Source organism: Elaeis guineensis, chromosome 9 (assembly GCF_000442705.2).
Source record: "Elaeis guineensis isolate ETL-2024a chromosome 9, EG11, whole genome shotgun sequence".
NCBI lineage: Eukaryota > Viridiplantae > Streptophyta > Magnoliopsida > Arecales > Arecaceae > Elaeis > Elaeis guineensis.
Window position 1 is genome coordinate 28,152,395 of NC_026001.2, and position 25,980 is coordinate 28,178,374.

The 25,980-nt window shown below is 39.4% G+C and overlaps 1 protein-coding gene across 3 annotated transcripts in view; it reads right to left on the reverse strand.

The window, feature by feature from the left end:
- Window positions 1–3,093: 3,093 nt before the first annotated feature.
- LOC105051246 (pachytene checkpoint protein 2 homolog) overlaps window positions 3,094–25,980 on the reverse strand; it is a 92,585-nt gene continuing 69,698 nt past the window's right edge. For 2 of the 3 annotated variants that reach the window (XM_010931593.4, XM_073243896.1), the window contains exons 10-14: window positions 9,665–9,735; window positions 9,428–9,518; window positions 4,919–5,046; window positions 3,711–3,839; window positions 3,094–3,610 (exon numbers count right to left, since the gene is read on the reverse strand). In XM_010931593.4, coding sequence (XP_010929895.1) covers window positions 3,470–3,610; window positions 3,711–3,839; window positions 4,919–5,046; window positions 9,428–9,518; window positions 9,665–9,735 — 560 coding nt within the window. In that variant the 3' untranslated portion in view covers window positions 3,094–3,469. The remainder of the gene's footprint in view (window positions 3,611–3,710; window positions 3,840–4,918; window positions 5,047–9,427; window positions 9,519–9,664; window positions 9,736–25,980) is intronic. The other variant, XM_010931594.4, reaches the window with a different exon arrangement.

Here is a 25,980-nt window from a genome sequence, read left to right on the forward strand (position 1 = left end):
ACTTGATTAGGACTTCCACATTGGAAATCCTGATTGATGTAAGATAACGCGTTTATGCCAACTTAAATCCTACATGTTGCCATCATCCAGCCAAATCCATGTGAAGATTTGGCCATGAATCCCTGCCACGCAGAATCCCAGATGCTTCCTGGAGAACATTGGGTCCACATCCAGGCTGCATCAGCTTGCATTCCCATCCCCACTATCTAATCTCCCACATTAATCCAAGCGGACTAAGTCTGCGTTTGGTTTGGAAACTATATGAAAAAGAAACTGGTCATGATGAAAGTTTTGTCATAAGGAATCCCTAGGGATTGCTAATTGTGTACAACTTCTTCAAGAATCCCAGAAGTTAATTTTGAGGGTGTTTATGTTAATCTTCGACATCGGTTTTAGTGCACTAAGGTTGCATTTGGTTTGGAAATTTTAGAAAAATGGAAAAGCTATGTCCAAAGGAATTCATATTTCTAATTGAAAAGGTTTATAATAATAGCTTTGTCATATGGACTTCCTATTTCTAATTGACTACAACTGCCGCAAGAATCCCGAAAGTATTTTTAGGGTGTTTATATTAATCTTCGACATCAATTCAAGTGGATTAAAGCTGAGTTTGGTTGGGAGATTCTTTAAAATATGTAATAGTTATGTCTAAATGAATGCTTTTTTCTAATTGACTCCAACTTCTATAAGAATCTTAGAAGTATTTTGAGGGTCTTTTTGCATATTAGAAGAAAGTGAGTATAAGGGAATTCCTGTTTCCAATTGGCTACAACCTACCCAAGAATTCGAAAAATACTTTGAAGGTGAAGGTGGGACTTGGATCAGGGTTACTGGTTTCCAATTTTCACTAACTTTGCCAACTATATTAGTTAGCAGTTTTCATAAATAAATCCAATTTTTCCAAACACATATAAGATAGCAACAAAAAAGGAGAAACTTATCCATTCAAAAAAAAAAAAAGGGCTTCTCAAATTGATTTTCAGTATCCCTGTATTTTAGGATAATAAAAGATATTACTATCCTCATTGTTTATGCTCCCCTCTTAGCCAGGTGATTTAGATAATAAGTCATGAAAGCATCCAAATGGGTGTTAAATAAGGACTTATTTAAGGAATTACTTATGATAGAACTTTTAGCATAGGTCTACAGAGTAAAAGAAGTTCTATTAGCATCACCATTTCTTTGTCATTACTCGAAAACAAATCTAAGCAAGGCAGGGGCATGTTTGTACCAGGAATAAGTATTTCAAGAAAAAAGAATCCGCTCATTTTATGATTTTTATGGATAAAATATCCCAGGCTAAAGTTATTCCAGATATTCCTCGTGTAAACCAACTATTGCTAGAAAGGAGCTGCTCCACGCACCAGGCGGTACAACCGATCCGAGAGAATCTCGTCGGTTGTCTGCCACATGCCCTTAAAATCCCAGCAAACTGATTGCACTCCTAGCAAAACTCCGTGTCTGATGCTTTGGCTCTTGTTCTTTTCTTTTGCTTTCTTCTTTGCCAAGAGAACCAGAGACATAACGCGTGGACACCAGGTGAAAACAACCCTCCTTCCATCCCCACCCTCCTTCCACATCTGTGGCACCACGCGGCATGGAAGATATCCCAACCTTGCCTCCCTTCCATGCTCATTAAATAGTCCCACATAGCCTTGTGTCAATCTCCAGTGTTGTTGTTGGATTGTAGCACTTCTTGGATATCGAGAGAGAGAGAGAGGGAGAGAGAAGAGGAGATTAAAAAGATGGGGCTTTATAGCATGCCAAGCCCAGGAGAGGCTGGCCTCCCTTTTGCTCTATTGGCTAAAGCTTTGCTTCCAATAGTACTGCTGATGGGTGGGGTGAGATGGGCAATATTTAAGGTGATGGGCTTTGATGATGGTGATGATTGGCAGGAGGAGGAGACAGTGGAGCCAAGGATGGTGAGTAGGGCAGGGGTTGGGGTTCATGTGACCCGGTTTAAGTTTTTGAGGCAGAAGGATGGTGGAGTTGGGGATTGCTGTGTGTGTCTCCATGGGTTTGAAGGGGAGGAAGAGGTGAGCGAGGTGTTGGCTTGCAGGCACTACTTCCACAGGGTGTGTTTGGATAGATGGTTGGGTCACTTACACTCCACCTGCCCACTCTGTAGATCTATGCTTTAAGGTTGTCTCTCAAATTTAGTGCATCTGTTTCCTTTCTTTCTTCTTGTTTCCCCTTTGCCTTGGGTTGAAGAGAGGAAGGGATTGAACAGGTTTTTCATTTTTTTTTTCTCCTTCGCCTCACTGGATTGTGGTTTATCTTTCCCCTTTTGTTTTGGGTTCATGTGTAGTTTAGAAAGGCTTAGAGAGGCATGGAATAGATATCACGTTATGTATTTGCAATGTTTGGCATGATGCAAGAATGGATTTCCTCTCCTCTGTTTGCGGTTGCTGCTTATGTGAATCAGATATGTACTCCAAATAATTAAAATCCTCATTCAAGGGTTGTATATGGATTATCAGTTGCTTTATTTGATATTAAAGGCTGCAACATGAATAGATGGTTCCATGTTGAAAATTTTGCACCACCAGGGTGCTCTATACCATTGCTCAAACCAGAGATCGCACTTCTTCGATCATGACAAACTCAAAAATTGGCAAATTTTTGCTCAACCAATGAATACATGATAGATTAGCCTTAGCAACCATCTGGTGTATTTTCCTGCAAAGCCCAAGCAAGAGAAGATTAACCTCATTTGCACAGGCAAAAGCTTAAATGGATGTTGTATCTTATGATTTTGAGATATTAGGGTCACTGTTGCATATAGAGGGTTCTTTTAAGGCTGATGAGAAATAAAACACATATACTGAGTTCTTTGTCATCCAATTGCATAATCGGAAAAGAAGATCAACAAACAAGCATACGTCCACAGCAAGAACACTGCATAGTTTTTTTTTTTTTTTTTTTTTTTTTTTTTAGAATGGTTCTAATCCCACACCTCATTCTATTGCACCTGAGCCAAAACTCAGGTCCTCGAGTAGATGGAACCACTGCTGGTGGAATCTTGAAATTAATCAGGGGTCGAAGGGGAAAACCATGGTTACCCGGAATCAAGGCTCCCACCAAAAGACAGCATTATGCGAAAGGTTAGGTGATCCATTTCAATGCATGCCACCTAAGGTTTAGCTTAGAATTATACAAAACATGATGAACATGAAATCTTTAAAATGGTAAATTCACCAACTGATTTAACTCTGTATACAATTTTTCTCCCTATTAATTCAACCATTCAGAATCTCTGCTCTAAATCAACACCAAGAAGATTTTGCTTTGTACTTCAATTGCTATGACCTGCAATCGAACACTTGGAGCGGTAAAGCGCCGATACCTGTAATTCCTGTTATAGGTAAGGGGATGAGGATTATCATAAAACTGCCAACTATAATTGAAACGGCAGATGGAACTGAGGCCAAGTGCTGCACACTTTACAAGTACACTCGATTTTGAAGGTTTAAGCGTGCAACTCAGAGAGCTCTCTTCGGGCAGTCTCTGTCAATGTGTACAAGAACTTGCTTGGCTCACAACTGTAGGGGTTTGTAAGAGCTGCATGTGCTAAGAAAGGAAGCTTTCTCAAAGATCTCCCACTTAATCCCTGAAAAAGAATTTACAACATGATGGTTAGGGTAGGTCAGCATCTATATTATCTTAAGTTTTGTTGCCAAATCCATGCCACAACAAGGCCGGTCACCAACCTGGCATGCTTCTGCAGCTTCACGCAAAAGTCTGGAGAGATGAAATGGCTCCTCAAGTTCCCCGATCTCAGAGGTGTAGAGTCTCTCTTTTAAGGCTGAATAGTTTGGAAATGAGAAATGATCGTGACCCTGGAGAAGCAAGAAATGGTCGTTTAGAGCGTGGATGTCTCTCAGTCTGCATGCTTTTGTGTGCATATGCATGTGTTTGTGTGAGAGAATGTATTAGTTTCTATAAAGGATCTACGAAGGGATTTCCCATTCGGTACATGTATGTTTGTTCCTGTAGTTACATGTATACTCATTTAAGGAGAATTGGTTAAGGTTGAACCACATGATAGCTGTCATAGTTAGGGACACATCTATGACTTTATAATGTAAATAAGGGCCAAATGGCACAATGAGTATTCATTTTTTAGCTAAATAATGTCTCTTAAAACAATAAGGTGGTCATAGATGTACGACACTGCTGCAAAATAATTTATGGCCGTTACAAAAATCAAGATTCTAAGGAACTGTTGCAGTATGAGGATGGCTGCCATATGGCATAGTACATATGGAAAATTATCAGGTTATGACTCATCACCATCATGATTTATTTGTCAAGGCCACAATCATGTGCTGCCTTGGCCTACACGGACACTTGTTGACACGCTGTGTGATCCAGACACATCCAGGGATTGCATTAATGAGTCACATATGTGGTGACATATGCAGCCACCCTGACTGCATTATCTACACTGATTCGAATTTAGAACCACGGCTATTCCCTACAAAGCCTCCTGAAACCACCAACAAGGTGTAAGCGGAACAAGTTGGTCTGCTTGGCATAAAGACCCAGCTTGAAATATTTCAAGCCTGGGCACAGGAAACAGGCTTTCAGGGATAGCCTGGGTAATGTTGGAGCCTGTGACAAGTTTGGACCATGTTTAGGCTTGCGTTGCAGAGAAAATCCGACTGGACCAACTCTGAGCTCTGCACAGCCTAGTAATGTGCTCAAGATACTTCCCGCCCAGACTCTCGTCTAAACAGCAGTTTCGACCACAGGCTCACAAAATCCTCAACCAGAGTTGGCCAGGCACTTTGACAATCCTACTACCAATTAATTGCAAATGTCCCACCAAAATCATTTGCAGGGAATTCAGTAAGTTAATGGTGCAGAAAAGGTCATGTTAGATGAGCATGAGTTTCATGATACAGTGAAGATGTACCTCAGGATACACAAGTATGCCAGCGCGTTTAAGTTCTTGTAAGCAGGATCTCAGTATCTCGTATCTTGCTTGAAGAGTAGGTGGGCCAACGTATGCCTTGATGTCTGCTCGGTCAACAAATGCAATATCTGAAACCTAAACAAAAGTGAGCACTTTTGCACTTGACAATAAAATCATTATTAGAAGAAAATAACATATAATCCACAAGAGTGAACAGAGAAAACACATACAGCTCAGAAAAACCAATTCAGTAAACCAGTAAAAATGAAGCTAACGAATAAGGAAATGTATTTTCTTTTACCTTAATTATTTGATAATGGATTGAGAAATATTGATTCAAGTAGAAGGATAGTATTTAAAGACAATAACTTGTATAATCAACTATTGTTTTCGGCTTTACCTGCAACAATTTACTCCATGGTTAAAACTGCAATCATGAAGTATGGCTTTCTGTGATGACTTATCGGAATAACTAGCTAAAGCCAGTTTTAGAGTTTATTTAGTACAAGGGTAAACTTATTCTTGATCAATTTGATTTCATCAACATGTCCATTGACACATCACAAAAGCTCAGGCATCATAACCGATAATCATTGAAAAGTGAGCTCCTAGTAATGTTAATTAACAAGCCCTTTCAAATTTTCAAAATTTGAAGCATCATCTTATCTTTGAGTTTATGTAACACATTAATGGATTTCTGTGTTAAGCAATTAAAGTACTTCAGACCATATGCCCAGATATTTTACAGATAACAGGTTTTACCAAAACTGCATTAGTTAAGTTTGGACCCAAGCTTGACATAATCACTGGCAAACAATTCTTTTCCATATTTTTCTCATACAGATAGCAAATTCTTCCAAATAACCATAGAACGATGAAAATATGATTCTCTTTTAATATAAAGCAAAGGTAATCACCTTCAAATTTTGCCAATTAGAATTGCAATTAATTATTTATTCCAAATTCCAGGTCATCCTCATTAATGAGGCATTATTTTCTAGAGAGCAACTTGGCATATGAGAAACTAACAACGCTCTGGATAGTCTAAAACACAACCCCCACCTAGAAGATTGCATGGATTTCTACACAATTACCAGGCTGATGAGCACCTAGACAGCAAATTGTATCACCTGATAACTAAATACCAAATGGTTTTCCTTCAGGGTCCAAACTGATGTATCTCATTTTACATTAGCTTGGAGACATAAAAAACAATTCCATTGCATTAAAAGACAATAAAAAAGAAAAACAAGTTGAAGTGATAGATAATTATTCCAAAAGGGTAAGACTAGAAACCCAAACTTAGAAAACAAAAGAAATTTAGACACCTCATTTGCTGAATATGATTTGAGGTGTCTCATGATGTTAATTTTAGGAAACAGATTGTGTAAGATGAAGAATATGATCCAAAGAATGACCAGGAGATCCCCATACAATGTTATTTCCTCAGACGAGTTATAGTCCAGGTCCATCACCTTAAGTCATCTTGGCAGTTGACAACATGTTGATCCATTCATCAATTTGCTTCAAGTCCATCCTATTAGTTTTTATATAACAATGAAGGCCTTTTAGAATGCAATGAGTAAATTTATGACATACAATAATTACCTAGAGAGATTCCATCATTCTATAAATCTAGATATTCATTCCACGCCCTTGAAATCTCTCAGAAATGTTGTCTGATATCAGCAAGGATTCAAATACCAGCATATTGGCCAGTACATACTAGAACTCTTACCCAGCTGGTCACCTCATGACCAAATTCGTGGGCAAACCAGCTCAAGCTGCCCCAAATGGAACCTAGATCAACTTTTGTACTGCTTGGAACCAAGCAGTGCTGAGCTTAAAAGTGGCTTTACACCTCTCAGTTTCTGCTTAAATCCATCCTGGCCGTTACCCTATGCTGGATGGTACATACCACAGAATGTACTGTACCAACCAGTGACTGATGTGGGCATCTACAGTAACTGCTATACCATGCTGCAGAGTAGTTGAAGATGGGACTATAAGCCATTACAGCTGCTAATTACAACCTAAGAGCAAAATATTAACTTGACTATCATCAAATGTCATTTGTTAACTTGGATGTTTATCCAGGGTTTCTAATGGTAGAATGTTTGATTCCAGTATGAATGAGTATTAGTTCGCTAGACTTTAGACAGTAAATAAAACTCGATTAGTCATGGTAAGCAAACAGGCAAATTGTTTGTAAGGCCTGGCTCAGCCCAAGTAATTGGACCAATCAGGCATAAAAATAGATATCATATGCTATTACACACTCTCTTTATATATCAAATCATGATTATTATTTACTGAACAACGGAACATAAATATGTAAAGAACAAATGTAGCATAGCATATTGTCCTCAAAACTTTGCATGTTTTACATGCACAAATGCAATTTACCTATATAATTTACATAGTTTAATATGCATCAAACCCAGAGGTGAGCACAAGTTGGGCCAATCTGTTCGGTCCAATCTCAATTACATTGACTGCACTGTATTCAAGCCTACTCGACTCATCATACTGCACTCCAATTTGGAAATTAAGGCTTAAATTAAGTCTTAATCAAGTCTGGAACTTAGTAGACTAATTTGTTTGGCCTGACTGAATCCCCAATAGCCCACCTTGCCTGTTGACACCCCCAATATCTGAAGATGTTTATCATCATATCAAGATACAGAGGTTCAAATCGTGTAAAATTATCAGTATAAAGTTATCTGGAATGTGAAGTGAGCAACAAGTTTTTTTTCCCATGTATCTTCTAAGATTTTCCACATATATATCGACAAGATCATGTCTTCCCATTCTAGTGCATGACAAGTGCTGGCATGGCATAGAACACTAAACATTTAGAGCCTGTTTGGATGCCAAAGGAGAGTTTTAAGTTTAAGAAAGAAAGAGAGAAGTGGGAGGGATCGGGCAACCCAAATGAAAGGAGAGCTTGCAACTGAAGCCCTGATGAACACTGACCATAATTAAAACGGTCCTAATGTAGCAAAACTCCTTGTTAAGTATGTTCCAACCAAGCCACTTTTGCATGGTGGTTCCTCTGCACCTTGACTCTTTAACCTCAACTCCGAAATTGGATCCTCTTAAGAAAGCAGGAGCTAAGAGCTCAACCCAGTCCTCTTCCCCTTTCTGAGAGATTCAAAAAGAAAAGCACTTCGGTGAGAATAGAAATATTGGCTAGACTCTGCTCCCAACTTCCCGGTCCTGACTATTATCGAACTACGCATTGAAGCAGTAATCCTGACTTTTAGAGTTAATGTGAACCATTTGAGAGGTGTTTTATTTTATCCCAATAAAATTGACATAGAGATCAAACATTGCATGGATCCCTTAGAGTCCCTTTCTTTCTCATCTCTTTTCAGATGAGAACTTCCATTATGGACCAGTAATCTGCAAAAAACTATGGTATCCAAGCAGCCCCTTAGCGACAGCCAATATTCAAAGTCACAATATGCAATACCTGAAATTTTGATGTATAAAGTTCACAAATAATAAAAGATATATTATAAATTCGAGAAATATATGGGCATGAATTTAATAGAGCTACATATTTATATACATGCTTCTTAAAATGGATATTGCATGGTAATGGGGAATTCATATGAGAATGCCTATGACATATTGTCAATCCAGAGATGAGGTCGAGACATAAAAAGGCATTGGTTCTAATGCAAAAGGATAGTAAATTTAAAAGAAAATGATTGCACTGAGAGGTGGCAATTGGGTCGGGTCAGACCATATATGGGTCAGGTCAGATACAAGATAGGTCAAAAATCTGTCAATCCAAACCCAACCTGTTTATTACATGGGTCAAAAATCTATATGTGAATCTGACCATTTTATTAAACAGGTGATCCAGGCTGACACCCAACAGGTTGAATCAAGATAAACAGGTTAAGCATTCCACCCCTACTTGAACTAGATTCGATCAACATTTTAAAGGGACCGCAGCGCATCATACTATGACCATTTAAGCATAAATATGTATGTGGACTTCCTGAACCTCAGGGAAACCAGGAAAACAACAAAAAAGAAAGACTCTATGCCTAAAAATCTAGAGATTTGATGCTGAACATCTAAATTCTCAGGGCTTCTAAATTTGTCTACAGTAATGCTTTTTTCACCGATAACATCAAATATTAAATTGCAATTGTTCGATTTCCACTTGTTTTCTCACAAGAAAGTTAAATATCATGCATGTGAATACTTATGTATGGCTTGCAGATAAAATCCTTTCATATCCCCAGATTGGAAAGCTGTAGTGGTTTTGGAAAATGACAAGCATACTGGTACCTATAACATTAGGTTACTTCTCACAAAAAGAAGCCTGCAGATAGTGGAGATAACAATGGAAGTAATTAAACAACTGGATGTAGAAAACCAAAGAGTTAAATAGTCACTAAAATCATAAGCATCCAATTATAAAAGTCCTACCAGAGCAAAATACATCAATATTACCAAACCAACAAAAAACTAAAACTTATGGGTGCATACCAATTGCTGCAGTTATGTTTGATGTTGTCAGAATGATCACATTTGGCCATGACTTCAATCTGTCCATCTGAGTTAGCAAAGCATTTACAACCTGCCAGTTTCAGCATGTGGCATATTGGAGCAACATGAAAGTTCACACCATACGGTTATGTTAAAAAAAAAATTGGTTGCCTTATAGATTAAAAATAAATAAATTCATATTATAAAAATGGCAGATGCTTAGTCTGGAGGTGCTACCCGAATGGAGTCTGAAGGTTCAGAGCCAGACAGGGCAGCCTGTCTGGCAGCAGCAAGGCTTTCAACCTCATCTACAAGTTCATCAATTAAAAAAATAAAAAAGGATAAGACTATGCAATCAGGGAAATATTAGCTTCTAGAGTTTCACAAGACCAAGATGGAAATAGAACGCATGCAATTTATTTAAATGTATATAATTGCAGGGAAATATTATGCTACCGACTTCACTTTAAAAAAATTCAAAAAAGAAAATAGCAAGTGATGTCGGCAGCCACTACCAACTTCAATTTAAAAAATCAAAAAAAAAAAAAAAAGAAAGAAAGAAAATGGGCTCAAGCCCCAGTTTCCTTTAAAATAAGGGCTCCACCCCTATTTCCTTTTGAAACAGGGGCTCTGCCCCTATTCCGATTCATGGAGGAGACAAGGCTTCAAAAGCCCTCCGCCCCCCCACTGTTCCGGCAGTCGCCATTCACAGCTGTCCTCTACCTCTCTCTCTCTTTTCCTCTCTTTCCTTATCCTTCTCTCACCACTTGCTGGTTTCTCGATTTTATTGCCAAAACCATCATAGTCCGCCACTGGTACAGCTCGGCATGCCCTGAATCAAGAGGTTCAAGATGGTTCCACCTTCTTTGCCGTATATACACTATAGGTCTCTTGACTACCTACACATCTTAGTTGCCTTTTAAAACACCAGATGTCACTGTATTAGTTGTCTCTGTATTTCCTTTTCTATTGTTCTGGACCATATTGATGATCACGTTGCAAGGCTTACCACAAACTTATAATTTTGTAACTTGACAAGCTGCTTCCTAGGTGCAACATGCATGTAGTTCATTTTGTCATAATGGGTGGTGTCGCTATGAGTATCAAATCAAGAGAGCCACACAAAAAGTACAATTTATCCACACTCATGCCATAAATAAATAAATATATTTCTTGTTTGCATTTCCCTTCTCTCATATCTGTTCTTTTTCTCTCCTACTTTTCCATTCTTACACATTCCTTCAAGGAACCTTCTCCATACAAGTTGTGCTTTTCAGAATGGTTTCTTGCTATCTAAAGCAATAATCACAAATCCCATTACCATCATGATATCAAAGAGGGTAGAAAGGTCTTTTTGTGGTCAACCCTTAAAACCTAGAGTTTGGTCAATATATGGTTCCTAATCTCTCTCTCTCTCTTTAACTGCGTATGCGCGTCGATGTGTTCATTTGTTTGCCTAGTCTCATGATATTTTTTTTATCAATAATTGTTGCCTCAAAAAGGAACGGACTATTTTCACACTTATCAGCCTTAGGATGAGAGAAAACTTGTATAGATATGTAATTTGTTTTTCTTAGGAGCAATGGGGCATATTACCAATGATATTGTCAAATACTCAAATACAAGGTTAAGGGGACACAAGACGCATGATCAGCCTTTCAACACATAACAAAGATAGAAAACTCTCCACCACAAAATGGAGCAAAGAGTCGGTAACAAAGCAACAAAACATGTGAAAAAAGACCTAACAATCTTTCCTTAGCATTTTTAAGCCAATGTAGTTAATTGATTGTTAATTTTTTCCCAATTCTATAGGTATTAAACATATTAATCGATTTAAAAATAGAAATAGTAATTTGTCTCATACCATACCATGTACTGGCACTGTAATAGGATGATACAGATATAGGGTCCAGTTCTGAAGCAGCAAACCTTGATTGAAAGTGTAATAATATCATTGTCCAACAATCAAATGGAAGGTGAGTTATGTATGAGCTAGAGTAGAATTTAGTAGTGATAAGACAATTGGCTATAGCAATTGCTACCAGTACTACAAATAGTCAGTAGCAGTAGCATTAGCACGAGCAGTAGCAGGAGTAGCTCTTCCTATTGCAGTTGCTGCAGCAGGAGGACTAAGAAAAAGGAGAACAAAAGGAGGATGTAGGTTAGAATTGTTGAAAATAAAAGAATAGATATATTAGTAACTTTATTTAAAAAGTGAAAGGAAAGAGCATATGAGAGAAAGAGACGTCTACATAATTTTGTGTGCAGTTGGAAGAAGGAAGAAGGCCCCTCCTCTCCCATGAGTCCATTAAGCCTTGTAGCTAAGCATCACGACAACTGCTAATTATTGTTCTAAATAACATGTCAAGCGATATGGGGAGGAAAATTTTACCTCGATTGAAGCTGATGTACCGATTGCCTCGGGTAGGCCGACCATTGGTCCTGACTGACCTGAGATATCCTTGAGGCCAACTCAAGTAACATTACAAGGAAGTTTTATGCTTAATGTTGTTGCCCAATTTACGCCAGTTAAGAAAATTCCAATCCGCGTGATAGCTTGCCATGAGCAAATAAGATAGAAGATAACAACGTATCTCTCCAGATAAGGCAAGAACTAAAAACAAAGCTAACAATCTAATTCTCCAAATTCCTCACGGCACTTCTGCCCTCGCCTATAAATAGATGGCCAAAGAAGACACTCAAGGTATATGATCACTTCTCCCAATTTTCGCTTCTTTCCCTTTGTTTTCTAGTTTTCTGACTTAAGCATCGGAGGGTCTCAGTTGGTGCCAACTCCAATCAGGAACTTGTTTTACACATCAAATCATCTCCGTCCAGTGTCAACCGCATCCTTTCTCCTGTCAATCTGACCTCCGCTAGAAGACTAGCAGTAACAGATTAGTGCTAGAGAAAGGAACAAGCTCATTTCGGGAAGGAGTAAACAACTTATCATCATGGCACCATGCAAAAGGACTTCATCATGTCGCTCCAATGCCACCACCTCAAGGTTGGCTAGAACCCCTAGCTCAAGCACCGTCGCAGCAGACGTAGGTGCCGCCTCTACCCTCCCAACCAGCCATTGGGGTCGACCCCGATCGATTCAATCTATTCGTACAGTAGGTGCAGACCCTTGCCGTTGCGGTCCAAACAATGCAGCAAAGCAACGAAGCACCAAGGGAAGGGCCTCGATAGCACCACGCCAAGCTCCACAGCATAGCCTTGAACGCAAAAGGCAAAGTCAACTCAACCAAGCTAGAAGTCCTTTTCAAGAGAAAAAAGGGTCCCTTACACCGTAGTCCAAGAAAGACTCCGCCCCAAGTCGATCTCCACCTCAACATTCTGAAGCTTACATTGCCTGGGATGCCAACATAGACCGAAAGCTTCAAGAGATGAATCAGTGAATTGAAGTCCTACGCAATCAAGCCCGTGCTCAAGATGGGGCACTCAGCTTTGACGCCAACCCACCCTTTAGCAAAAAAATCATGCAGGAACAGATCCCTGCTCACTTTAAGATATCGCAGTTGGAGTCCTACGATGGCTCAAACAATCCTATAGACCAATTAGAAAGTTTTAAGGCCCTGATGCTCCTACAAGGCGCCATAGATGGAATCTTGTGCCAGCCTTCCCCTCCACCCTATGGAAAGCAGCTCAGTACTGGTACTATAGTCTGAAACCGAATTCCATCTATACCTTTAAGCAATTTAGCCAATCCTTCGCCACTTATTTCGTCATCAACAAGAGACAACATTGAGAATCAGACTTCCTAATAAATATCAAGCAGAAGGAAGGAGAGTCCCTTTGTGCCTATGTGAGACGCTTTAATGCAGCCACATTTGAAGTACGCGACCTTGATCAATCGATCTGAAGGGCGGACTTCAGAAGTGTCAGTTTCTTTTCTCGCTCAAGAAGAGGTATCAAAAGGACTTAAGATATTTGCCTGGGCGGAGAAGTATGCTAATGCCGAAGAAGCCTACGAACTACACGACACCCCAACCGAGGTGAAAGTCGAAGAAAGGAGACCGAAGCGTGAAGATAGGATGGAGTCATCGAGGTAAGAGGATTATCGAACCCCTCGACGATCTAGGACTCTGCCTCGAGACTGACGATCCAGAACCCCATCTCGAAATCGACGACAGCAGATTCCTCCTAGAGGTCGACGGAACACATCACCATTGAGAAGGTTCACCAACTACACTCCTTTGAATGCCCAATGGGTACAAATACTGATGGAAATAAAGGAGCAAGTGCCAAGAGTGAGGAGGATGCAAGCCCTACCAACCCATCGTGATCCAAATACATACTGCCTGTATCATCAGGATCACGATCATGACACCAAAGAATGCATCCAATTGTAGGACGAAATTAACGAGTTTATTCGGCGTGGGACGGGTTCTTGAAGCATCGAAGAGTGCAACGTGAAGCTCCACCAGAATTACCTCATTTGTCTGAACCACCCCGACAAGAACCTGTGGAGAACCAACCTACCATTGGAATAATAAATACCATTACTAGGGGGGCAGGTCAACGGCGTGGCAGGAAGATTGGCAGCTCCAACCAAGAGGCAGAAGATTGAGGAAGCAATTACATTCTCCGAGGAGGATGCTTTAGGAGTCTAGTCTCTACACAAGAATGCGGTAGTTGTAGCTCTTAATATTACAAATTATGATGGACGTCGTGTCTTAGTTGATAATGGAAGTTTAGCGGATGTATTATTTTATGATGCTTTCTTCAAGATGGATCTTTTCTTAGATCAGCTAGGAAGGCTCGACTCGCCATTGTCAGTTTTTTCAAAAATACCGTCCCTGTTGAAGGGGTGATCATACTACCAGTCATGGCAGGTCGGGCAACCAAACAAACCACAGTGTAGCTCGATTTCCTGATCATAAAATTCCCCTCGGCATATAATGCCATCCTCGAACAACCAGGGCTAAATGCGCTCCGAGTTGTGGTCTCGACATACCACTTGAAAGTAAAATTTCCAATGAAGCATGGGATCAGCGAACTCCAAAAAGACCAAGTCTTAGAACGACAGTGTTACTGTTAGATGTATGTCCTAGAAGCCAATATGACTGACACATTGTAATAATTCTATGGTACAATTTTGTACTTAATATATTGATATGATCAATAAAAGGATAAGTTCTTTTTCATTCAAGTATAATGTATCCTTGAATAGTCCATAGAATTAGTTTCGATACATATTCTTAAGATGTTAAGAATTAAGACATGTATTTAATTCCTAAATGCTTCTAATCACAAGATCATCATGAGGACAATGATAGATCCGGATAGACTGACGTACAAATCGCTTCTTTCGGGATAGATGAGTCTCTGGTCTACTGTGTAGAGACACAGGGCAACGAGTGTGGGTAGTTAGAGAATAACTAGTACTGAGCGTGACCATACGAGAGATCACTTAGATTTCTATTCGATCGTCAGTGATTATCTCGATGCTGTAGTTGTGTGACTGATCTTTTGATCTGAGATGGTACTGCTACTCACAGTGAGGCTGCTGGAGTTTGACTAACACAAAAATATGAGTCTCAATGAGCCCTTGTAGTGGATGTTGGCGACAGTTGGTCCACTGTAGGGATAGGGTGCGCATCAAGATAGGATCTATCGATCTTGATAGAGAGGAGTAATCCTATGGGATTTAAAAGACAAGTCTATGAGTCTGTGGCCACAGCAGTGTGATTGATGAAAAAAAATTTCATAAAAGTCATAACTGGACTTGAGCTAATCGAATCTATCATATGACTGATGCTGAGATTTAACGATTTATCTATGACCTGCCATCTCGTCAGAACTCACAATAAAGGGACTAAATCACACGTTAATTACACCTAGAGGTTCATTTCAGTTCTACTGGATTACCACTACATACTGCTAGGTGTCACTGATGAATTATGAGAGCTCACTAGAATTGTTTCGGATCGACAATCTTTGCTGAGTTAGAGTAGAATTGTTCCGACCCATTGAAAAGAGTTTCAATGATACAATGATAAGAGATCATTGTATATCTCACTACTAGATAGAATTGAACCTATGGGATCACATAACAAAGGGATTAGATCTGAAATAAGTAATTGAACTTATGAAGTGTCAATTGGACTTAGAGAAACTCATTGGGTTCATGATAACCTTACTAGCACATGGTTGGATCCAATTCCTCTTTCCATTGGGATTACTTATTTGATAAGATAATTCTAACTTAATTATTTGCTAATAATCTACATGAATAAGATTCATGGGACTCCAATTGTTAGGTGTCTAAAGTTATGGATCATATAAATTAAGGGTGCAAGTCCCTAATTAATTTTTTTGATAGTTATTCTTGGACGCCACCTTGATTTGATCAAGTTGGGTGTTTCCATTGATTAGAGGGCTTTTAGTTCTCCTATGGGGCATCTCTTAGGTGTGTTTAGGGTGTTTAATTATGGGTACAAGGGCTCCAATTATTGACGCCTAAAGGATCTCCTAAAGTAAGTTGGATAACTTAAGTTAATAGGAAACTCAATGCAAGTAGGACTTGTATTATGAGATTGAATAGGATTCAATCTTTGTGCCTATTTAAAGGGACCTCCCTTAAGGTCCTTAGAGAATCCAAACCAGCAGCCCCCACGCCCATAGAAGGTCTCCACGCCCTCTCTTCCTCCCCTTTTCTCTTCTCTCTTGGGCGTTCTACATGCCCCTTCTCTTGGGACGCGAGTCCCAAGGTGTTCCATGCCCAAGGCTTGGGTGTTTTTCTTCCTTGCTGGTTTCTAGCATCTGGTAGCAGCACATAGCAAAAAGAAACTCTAGAGAAGAGAAGAAGAAGAAAATCAAGGAAAGAGATTAAATGTTGATCGCGATCCAAACTTCGTTTAGATTCAGCAGGTTGAATTTTTGGAGAAGAAATTTCAGTTTGAAGAGGACTGTTCTAGACTGATCTCGAGTGGATACTCATAGAGGTCGGACATTTGTGCGGCTCAGAGAGAACCTCTTCTCTTCCAGATACAGATTTAAAGAAAAAGATTGCAAAATAGATATGTGATTTGATCACAATCTGAATTTCAGCATATGAGATAGATCCATATGGTTTTATATTTTCATGCATGCATAATTCAGATTAAAAGTGTTTTGATCTTGTTCTCCGCTGCTGTATTTAGAAAATAAAGTTTTGAAATACATATGCAAGCACCAAACCCCGAACTCCAACAGTTACAAGATAGCTCTTCGAGAAGCAGCACCTCTGGAAGATCTCTCCGTCGAAGGGATGGACACTCGTAACGAATCAGCTGACCAACACAGAGAACTTGTGGAAGACCTTATCGTGGTCCCTCTCGAGGAGAGGAACAAGGGTCAATCCAGGTCGGGTCAAACTTAGACAAGATAACCAAACATCATCTCATTACCTTTTTGCAGAAAAATACCGATATCCTCACTTGGCCAACTGCCAACATGCCAAGCATAGACCCTGAAGTGATGGTACATCAACTGAATATGGATCCTGCATACTGGCCCATCAAGCAAAAGAAATGGAGCTTCATCCCGAAACAACAGAAGGCAATCGCCGAAGAGGTAGATAAGCTCATCAATGCTAGATTCATCAAGGAGGTGACTTACCCAGACTGGCTCACGAACGTCATTTTTGTGAAGAAGGCGAATAAGAAGTGGTGGATTCGCATAGACTTAACCGACCTAAAAAAGGCATGTCCTAAGGATAGCTATCCATTATCTCATATTGACTAGTTGGTGGATGCCACCTCGAGCCACGAGCTACTGACCTTCATGGACGCCTTCTCCGACTACAACCAAATATGGATGGCACCTGAGGACGAAAAGAAGACCGCTTTTATCATCGATCGAGATCTATTCTACTGCAAGATTATGCCCTTTGGCCTGAAGAATGTAAGTGCTATCGACCAATGGCTGGTGAACAGGATTAAGGGTGGAAATGAACCGGGCCGCTCGTGAGCTGCTCATGGCCTGGCCTATTTTGGCCTGGCTTTACTCAGCTTATTTATCTAATTAAGCTAGGCCCAAGCCAAAAGATTAGCCTTTTTACTTAAACAAACTTGGCCTGTTTATGTTTGGCCTGGCTCATGAGCCTGACAAACTAGCCTATATAATTAATTATATGAAATATATATTTTAAATATAATTTATATCATATAATTATTATTACTATTAATATATAATATTAAAATTTTTATACTCAATTAAGGACATCGTATTTCATTTCTTTAGTCCCTGACTCTTCGTTTTCAGTCTTAATTTAGACTATTGAGTGTTTAAGACTAGTCTTCCAGACTCTTCACTTCTCTGAGCCTTTCATCTTTCTCAATCCCAATTTCCACAGACATAATGAAGGCCCTTGCCCCTTATACCAGTGTACTTGATGGTGGATTTTAGCCTTCAAATAGGTGCTCTGCTTTCTTATACTTACTCTTTTTTCCTTTCTTTTTCTTTTTCATGATGAAAACTTTAAACATATAGTCCTTGTATATTAGGATGGAATTGGTACTCAATCTCATCTAATTTATTAATATAATAAGGGCGTACTCCTAATTTCATAGCCTAAAAGAATTCATCAATTTTGTCAATATATCTTTCTTGTGCCATACGCATGGCATGTGTTCATGATAGATAAGAGTGGTTCAGCATCCACATGTTTGCTTCACTTTAAAATATTTTAGCAATGAATAGATAAATTATGCATGTATTTTTATGTTTTATGTAGGTAAAAGGTGTTTTAAATTGTGAATGAAAGAGGTTTCAAAAAGAAATATACAAATCTTGATTAAATTTTATGTTTTGAAGTGATGGGATTCCGAATGGACATAATTAAGTATACAAGCCAACTTTGTGCTCCCTTAAGTATAAATTTAAGACATGCAAGTCATGGCATATAATCATTATTAGTTTATCTTTTTAGAATATGAAAGCTGGGCCTATTAGTTTCAAGAATGGTTGAGTCATATTTGGTACTAATGATAAAAAAAACTTGTATATGTTGTCGTTATATATTAAATGATTTTCTATAAGCTCTTCCTTGTTTTTTCTTTCTATAAGTGAACTTTGCTCTTGTGATGTAACTTACTTTTAATTAGAGGAGCAAGTTCTATATGTGGTAGCAGATGAATTGTACAATCTACATTTAGTAGATGTTTTATGGACTAGTAATATTATGCAAAATATCATAAAGACTGTGGAAACAATGCCCTTGTTAAAGATTTTGACTTGGTCTTTAGTAGAGTATTCCTTATTACTTAGAAACAAGAATTAAGTATAGTCTAAATTTTCCACTAAAAAAATGTTTCTTTCAAATGCTACAACCTATTGTGTTAGTTTGGCTACGTACAAGTGATGAGCTTGCCTGATGCTTTTATGAATGAAAACATATTGCCTTGTTGCTATGTTTGTTATATTGATTTTAATATTATAATTTCTACTTTGTTGAGCATCTTATATCTTAGCAAATTTCTCAAGAATTTTCATGTTTTTAATGTCTCAAGTTAAATTAAAACTTGGCTGAAATTGTTCTTAATGCTTGTTTTTGTTAGGATGGCCTCTCAAGAAGGCAATGATATTGGTTCACAAACAGGGCTTTCATATGAAGAATTTGGACCAGAAAATGAGTTAGAGAATGAGAACAATGTCAATAATTACATGCCGCCATTCCCTTCCATGGAGGAAGAAGATGAACAAGAAAATGAAAATGTTTGTCCCATTCAAAAGAAGAGAAAGAAAACATCAAAAATTTGGACTGATTTCAAAGAAGTTATTCGCTCTAATGGTTCTAAGAAGGCTGTTTGTATTCACTGTAAGGACGAATTTTCTCTTACTGGGACAGGAGCTAGCACTAGTACTTCCTTGAGACATATGAGAAAATGCACAAAAAAGAAGTTGTACTTGGCTCGGCGGAAAAAGAAAACCACCTTACCATTTCAGCCATTTGGGACAGGTTCTGGTGTTGTCACTCATCCTTATATTGTTCCTGATGCTAAATATGAGCAAGAAAAAATGAGAGAACTCATTGCCACAGTTGTTTTAATGCACGAACATCCTTTTAGCATTGTGGAGGAAGATGGATTCCTATTTATGCTGAAGTATTCAAATCCTGAATTTGAAAGAATTTCACGTAAAATAGTGAAAAATGATTGCATGGCAATATATGAGGCAGAGAAGAAAAGGCTCAAGGCTCTACTGAAGAATGTGAGCAAGCTTAGTCTAACCACTGATATGTGGAAATCAAGTCCTCAGACAGTTGAGTATATGGTAATCACTGGTCATTTTATTGATACAGAATGGAAACTTCAAAAAAGAGTTTTGGGTTTTGTTAAAGTGCCCCCTCCTTGGCATGGTGTTGATGTAGCTGATGCAATTTTCAAATGTTTGAAGGATTAGGGAATTGAGAATAAAGTGTGTTCAGTATCGATTGACAATGCTAAATACAATGATTCATGCCTCAAGATATTGAAGGACACTTCGCTAAGAAATAAGAAATTGGTTCTTGAGGGAAAGTTATTTCATATTCGATGTGCTGCCCACATATTGAATTTATTAGTTCAGGATCGTCTTACTGAGATTAAAGGTATAATTGAGAATGTACGTGAAAGTGTTAAATATGTCAACCACTCTGATGCAAGGTTGAAGGTATTTTTTGATATTGCTCAGCAGCTTCAATTGAAAGATAAGAAGTTGATAATCGACCATCCCACTCACTGGAACTCGACTTATGAGATGTTATCTGTTGCTCTAAAGTTCAGAGAAGTTTTTCCAAGGTTCAAGGACAAGGAGCCTCATTATGATCATTTGCCTGAGCCTGAGGATTGGGAAAAGGTGGAGATGGTTAGTGAGGTTTTAAAAGTGTTCAACACAACCACTCATGTTATATCAGGTAGTGATTATCCCACTGCTAATTTGTATCTTACTGAAATTTACAGAGTGAAGGAAGTCATTGATAATGCAGCAATGAAGGGTAACAACTTCATGCGTCGTATGGCTTTGTCAATGAAAGAAAAATTTGATAAATATTGGGGACAATGCAATCTAGTGATGGCTATTGCATGCGTTTTAGATCCAAGATTCAAACTCTTTGGGGTTAAGATGATCTTTCCAATGATTTATTATCCAGAGTCCGAGGTTGTAAAGAATGTGAGGATTGTGGAAGAATTACACAAGTTATATGCTGAGTATGATTCTTTATATAGAGATGAGATTGCCAATAACAGTGAAGGAAATAGTGGTTCATGCAGCACAAACTCATCTACTCTCAATGCTTAGAGTTCTGTCTCGGCAATGTCCAAGCTTGTAAGCTTGATATGTCAACAAGAGTCTATTCCTCTTGTAAAATCAGATTTAGACTCTTATCTTGAGGAGGGTTGTGTGAGTTGTGATGATAATGCATCATTTAGTGCTTTGCAATGGTGGAAGGAGAATAGCTTGAAATATAAGACTTTATCAAAGATGGCAGCTGACATACTAGCCATTCCAATCTCAACTATGGCTTCGAAATCTACATTTAGTGCTGGAGGAAGAGTAATTGATTCTTATCGAGCTTCTTTGGCTCTGGAGACAGTTGAAGCATTAATATGTGGTGGAGATTGGCTTCATAACAAGTATGGTGTGAAGAAAAGAAGAAAGGTATTTGTTACATGATCTACTTAATTACTACTTACTACTTAAGTACTTGAAGAGTTAGCTATAGTTATAGCTTTGAAATTTTTAGATTCAGTAATATATTGTCTTTTATGTAGAAAGAAAATATAAATTAATTCATTCCCCATATTGTCTGTACTTTGTAGGAGAAGATGCTACAAATGGATGTCACATTACCTTGCTCATGATGATGGAACGTGCTCACTGGATATGACTCTTTGCACATTGAAATTGCTAAGCTGAAACTTATATTATCATCTTTTTTTATTTATTTTGGTGCTTATTGATTGGGATTTGTGTGGAACTAGAAACTTTATGTAATGCTTTTGCATTTTACTTTGTGGTTGGAATTTGTTTAAGACACTGTTGGCTAGTTATTATGCTGTTGAGATGAAAATTTTATGATAATTTGTTATGAAAAATAAATTTTATATGTTTAAAATAGGCTTAGCCTAATAGGCTAACAAGCCAAGCCAGGCCTTGTTAATTTTATAAATAAACCAAGCCAAGCCTAATTTTTTGGCCTATCATAGGCCACAAGCCAGGCTCAGGCTAGTAATTTCTATAATAGGCCTAGCCTTTTAAAGTCTTGGCCTGGCTCATTTCCACCCTTAAATAGGATCTTTAAAGATTAGATCAGTAGAAACATGGCGGTCTATGGGGATGATAGCCTAGTTCAAAGCCGAACGTCGGGCGACCACGTTAGTGATCTCAAAGAAACCTTCTCAACCCTTCAAAAGTTTCGGATGAAGCTGAATCTAACCAAATGAGCATTCGGAGTCACTTCAGAAAAATTTCTCGGATTTATGGTCTTTTGTCAAGGCATCGAGGTGAACCCAGAAAAAAAATCTGAACTATGCAGGAAATGAACCCACCAAGGTCGATAAAGGACGTGCAATGCCTCACCAATAAAATAGTTACCCTTAACCAATTTGTTTCCAGGATGGTCGGGCGGTTTCTCCCTTTCTTTAAGATCCTTAAACAACCAAAAAATTTTCTATGAACCGAGTGCTAGAAGGCGTTCGATGAGCTGAAGAGTTATCTCAGCTCTCCCTTACTTCTCAGCAAATCCAAGCAGGACAAAGAGTTATACCTTTATCTAATAGTTTCACGCACGGCAATAAGTTTGGTCGTTGTTCACAAGGGAAAGGCTCAATAGCTTGTTTACTACATTAGCAAGGTTCTACATGACATGAAGACAAGGTATTAAAAGCTTGAAAAGATGATTTTCGCACTCATGACCTCGACCAAAAAGCTCCATCCTTATTTTCAAGCTCATATTGTAGTGCTTCTCATCGACCAACCTCTGAAGACTATGATACTCCACCAATCCAACACTTCAAGTTGGGTAGCCAAATGGGTTATCGACCTCTCAGAATTCGATGTGAAATTTCGACCTTGACCTTCATTAAAGCACAGGTGTTCGCAAATTTCATTCTAGAACATACTATTCCCAAAGAAGAGCCGGTGAAAGCTGTCCAAAGGAGAAAGAATCTAAGGAATTCTAGACAATGCATGTAGATGGATCATCTAGCTCAACAAGATTGGGAGCCAAGCTGATCCTCACTAGCCTAGAAGGAGATGTCACTGAATACACCTTGTGCTTTGGATTCCCAACCACCAACAACAGAGCAGAATATGAAGCTCTAGCCATGGGGCTTAAATGGGCAAAGGAGCTTGAAGTGCCATGCTTAAGAGTCTACAGCGACTCGCAGCTTGTGGTTGGACAAGTCCAAGGTGAATATGAAGCCTAGGAGGGGAACATGATGAAATACTTGCATAAGGTTAAAAAACTTAACCTTGACATTTGAAGATATTGATATCCAACAGGTCCCAAGATCAGAAAATTCTTGCGCCAACCTACCATCAAAGCTTGCAACCTCCACACTAGCTGATCTACACAAAGAATCCTTTCTTGAAGTCTGAAAAAAGCCCAGCATCAAAGAGCCTATCTCTGTACTGTAAGTCGACCCCGAACCAAGCTAGATTGATCCCTGATCCGCTACCTCAAAGAAGGAACACTCCTAACCGACCTAAAGGAAGCCTAAAAGATAAGGCACCAAGCACCACGTTATGCCTTTCATGAGGATAAGTTGTACAAGAGTTCATATTCTCTACCCCTTCTCAAGTGCTTACATTCGCTCGAGACTGATTCTACGTTACACGAAGTACATGAGGGGATATGCAAAAATCACTTAAGGGGTAGGTCCTTGATTTATAAGATACTTCAACAGAAGTATTACTGGCCAACCCTACAGCAAAATACAACCAAGTTAGTGCGAAAATGCGATCAATGCCAGAGACATGCCAGTATACAACACTGACCTGCTGCACCTTTAACTCCCATCAAGGCTCCTTGGCTCCATGCATAGTGGGGAATGGACATCTTTGGTCCTTTCCCATAAGAGTCAGTGGAACTTCCTGCTTGTGGCCATCAATTACTTCATCAAGTGGATCGAAGCCGAACCATTGGCCTGCATTACTAAAGCTAGAGTGAAAGACTTCATCTAGAAGTCCATTATTTGCCGCTTAGATATGCCTCAGGTTTTGATCACAGATAATGGCCGACAATTCAGCAATGCTCGGTTCATCGAATTTTGTCAAGAGCTAGGCATCACCCATCACCTCAGTCGGCCACCCACAAACTAACAAGGAAGCTGAGGCAACTAATCGGACTCTTTTTGTAGGGCCTAAAGGCGAGATTAGATTAGGCAAAAGTATCTTGGGCGAACAAGCTTCATCACATGCTTTGGGCCTACCATACCATCCCACAGATTCCTACCGGAGAAACTCCCTTTAACATCGACTTCAGAATGGAAGCTATGATCCCTCTCGAGATTGATATTCCATCATCTCGGGTGGAAGGCTTTAACGAGCAGAATAATCCAAAGCAAATCTAGATCTACTCGAAGAGACTCAAGAACGTGCTAAGGTAAGAATGACGGCCTACCAGAGCAAGGTTGCGAGGTTCTACAACACCTAAGTTAAAGGGAAGATGTTCAAGGTCGGCGACCTAATACTTGAAAAGCCAAAGTGTCGCAACCAAGAGACCAAGGGAAGCTCACTCCAAACTGGAAAGGACCTTATCAGGTGGATAAAGTTATTAGGCCCGAAACTTATCATCTAAAGTGGCTCGATGGAACCTCACTACCTCAACCGTAGAATTCCAAAAACCTGTAAATGTATTATCAATAGTGTAATGGCCATTTTCTTTAATAAAAAATGAATTCCTTCTTATGAACTTCTTTTGTTGAGCTTTACAGGATAAAGGCATGAACTAAAATATCATCTCCATTGATCCAGGCCGAAGGCCTCGAGCGGCTAAGATCGAAAAACCACTCATCCCAAGACGAGCAGAGCTAAAAACCTTAGTCATTCAAGAAGTGAGGAGTAACCCCATAAAAGGACCCTCGAAGCTCTAAAAGCCTCATCAATCCAAGCCGAACACCTCGGATGGCCAAGAAGTGAGGCGTAATCCCATAAGAGGACCCTTAAAATCCCCTCATCCCAAGATGAGCTGAGCTGAAAATCTTAGCCATTCAAGAAATGAAGGGTAAACCCATAAGAGAACCTCGAAGCCCTAAAATCCTTATCGATCAGATGAAAGACCTAAGACAACCAAGAAGCGACGGGTAACCCCATAAGAGGACCCTCGAAAAGCCTCTCGTCCTAAGACGAGCTGAGCTGAATATCTTAATTGTTCAGGAAGCAAAGGATAATACTATAAGAGGACCCTCGAAGCCCTAAAGACATTGATTTGGGCTGAAGACCTCCGGCATCCAAGAAGCGAGGGATAACCCATAAGAGGATCCTCAGAAAGCCCCTTGTCTTGAGACGAGCTGACCTAAAAAACTTGGCCATTTGAGAAGTGAGGGGTAAACCCATAAAAGGACCCTCAAAGCCCTAAAGCTATGTTGATTCGGGCTAAAGACCTCGAGCAGTCAAGAAGCGAGGAATAACTCCATAAGAGGACCCTCGGAAAGCCCCTCATCCTAAGATGAGCTGAGCTGAAAATCTTAGCCATTCGAGAAGCGAACATAACCCCATAAGAGGACCCTCGAAAGCCCTCAAATGTTATCTTCAATAATGACAATCCGATCTAAAGTAGCCCCTCATCCTTAAGATGAGCTGAACTACGAATAGCTACGACAGGAAGAACCTCTGGGAGCCTGGTGTAGGAACTGAACAATGTCAAAGCCATCCTGAAACCACTCGAGTTTGGGAAAGTTGCCAGAGCATCACCAAAAAGGCCTCAGATAGTCGTCGGAACTCGCCACCGCCTTAATGCTCAAGAACGATAAAATGGTAAAGGTGAACATGAAGGGACCAGGGCCATTATTTATAGAAACCTCGGACGACTCAAATAAAACATCAATTCAGCCAGGTTCACTGGATAGCTGCCACTTGGCATTACCTGGTTGGCCAAGCCGACCTCCCCTGGATGACATATTTATGAAGCCCTCAGACGGCGCAAATAGCATGCCAATTATAGCTAGCCCCACTTGATGGCTGACACTTGGTGCTTTCTAATGATCTACACCAATCTCCTGCTGATAGGGCGATCAAGTGATTCAACAGTTCATTTAGCATGAAAAAGCAAGCATGACATTTCGCTTGAAGGAGCGGAGGTGCGACATGTGTCCCTTGCAAGACCAAAAGAACTGATGTAATATACTCCCTTCATCCGACCTAACTCTAACTCGAACTTGAGAGTAAGGGGCACATGACATGAGGGGGAAAATTTTTACCTCGGTTGAAGCCAATGTATTGGTTGCCTTGGGTAGGCCACCCAAGGTATCCTTGAGGCCGATTCAAGCTAACATTCCAGAGAAGTTTTATGCTTCATGTTGTTGCCCAATTTACGCCAATTAGAGAAATCCCAAAATCTGCATGACAGCTTGCCAAGA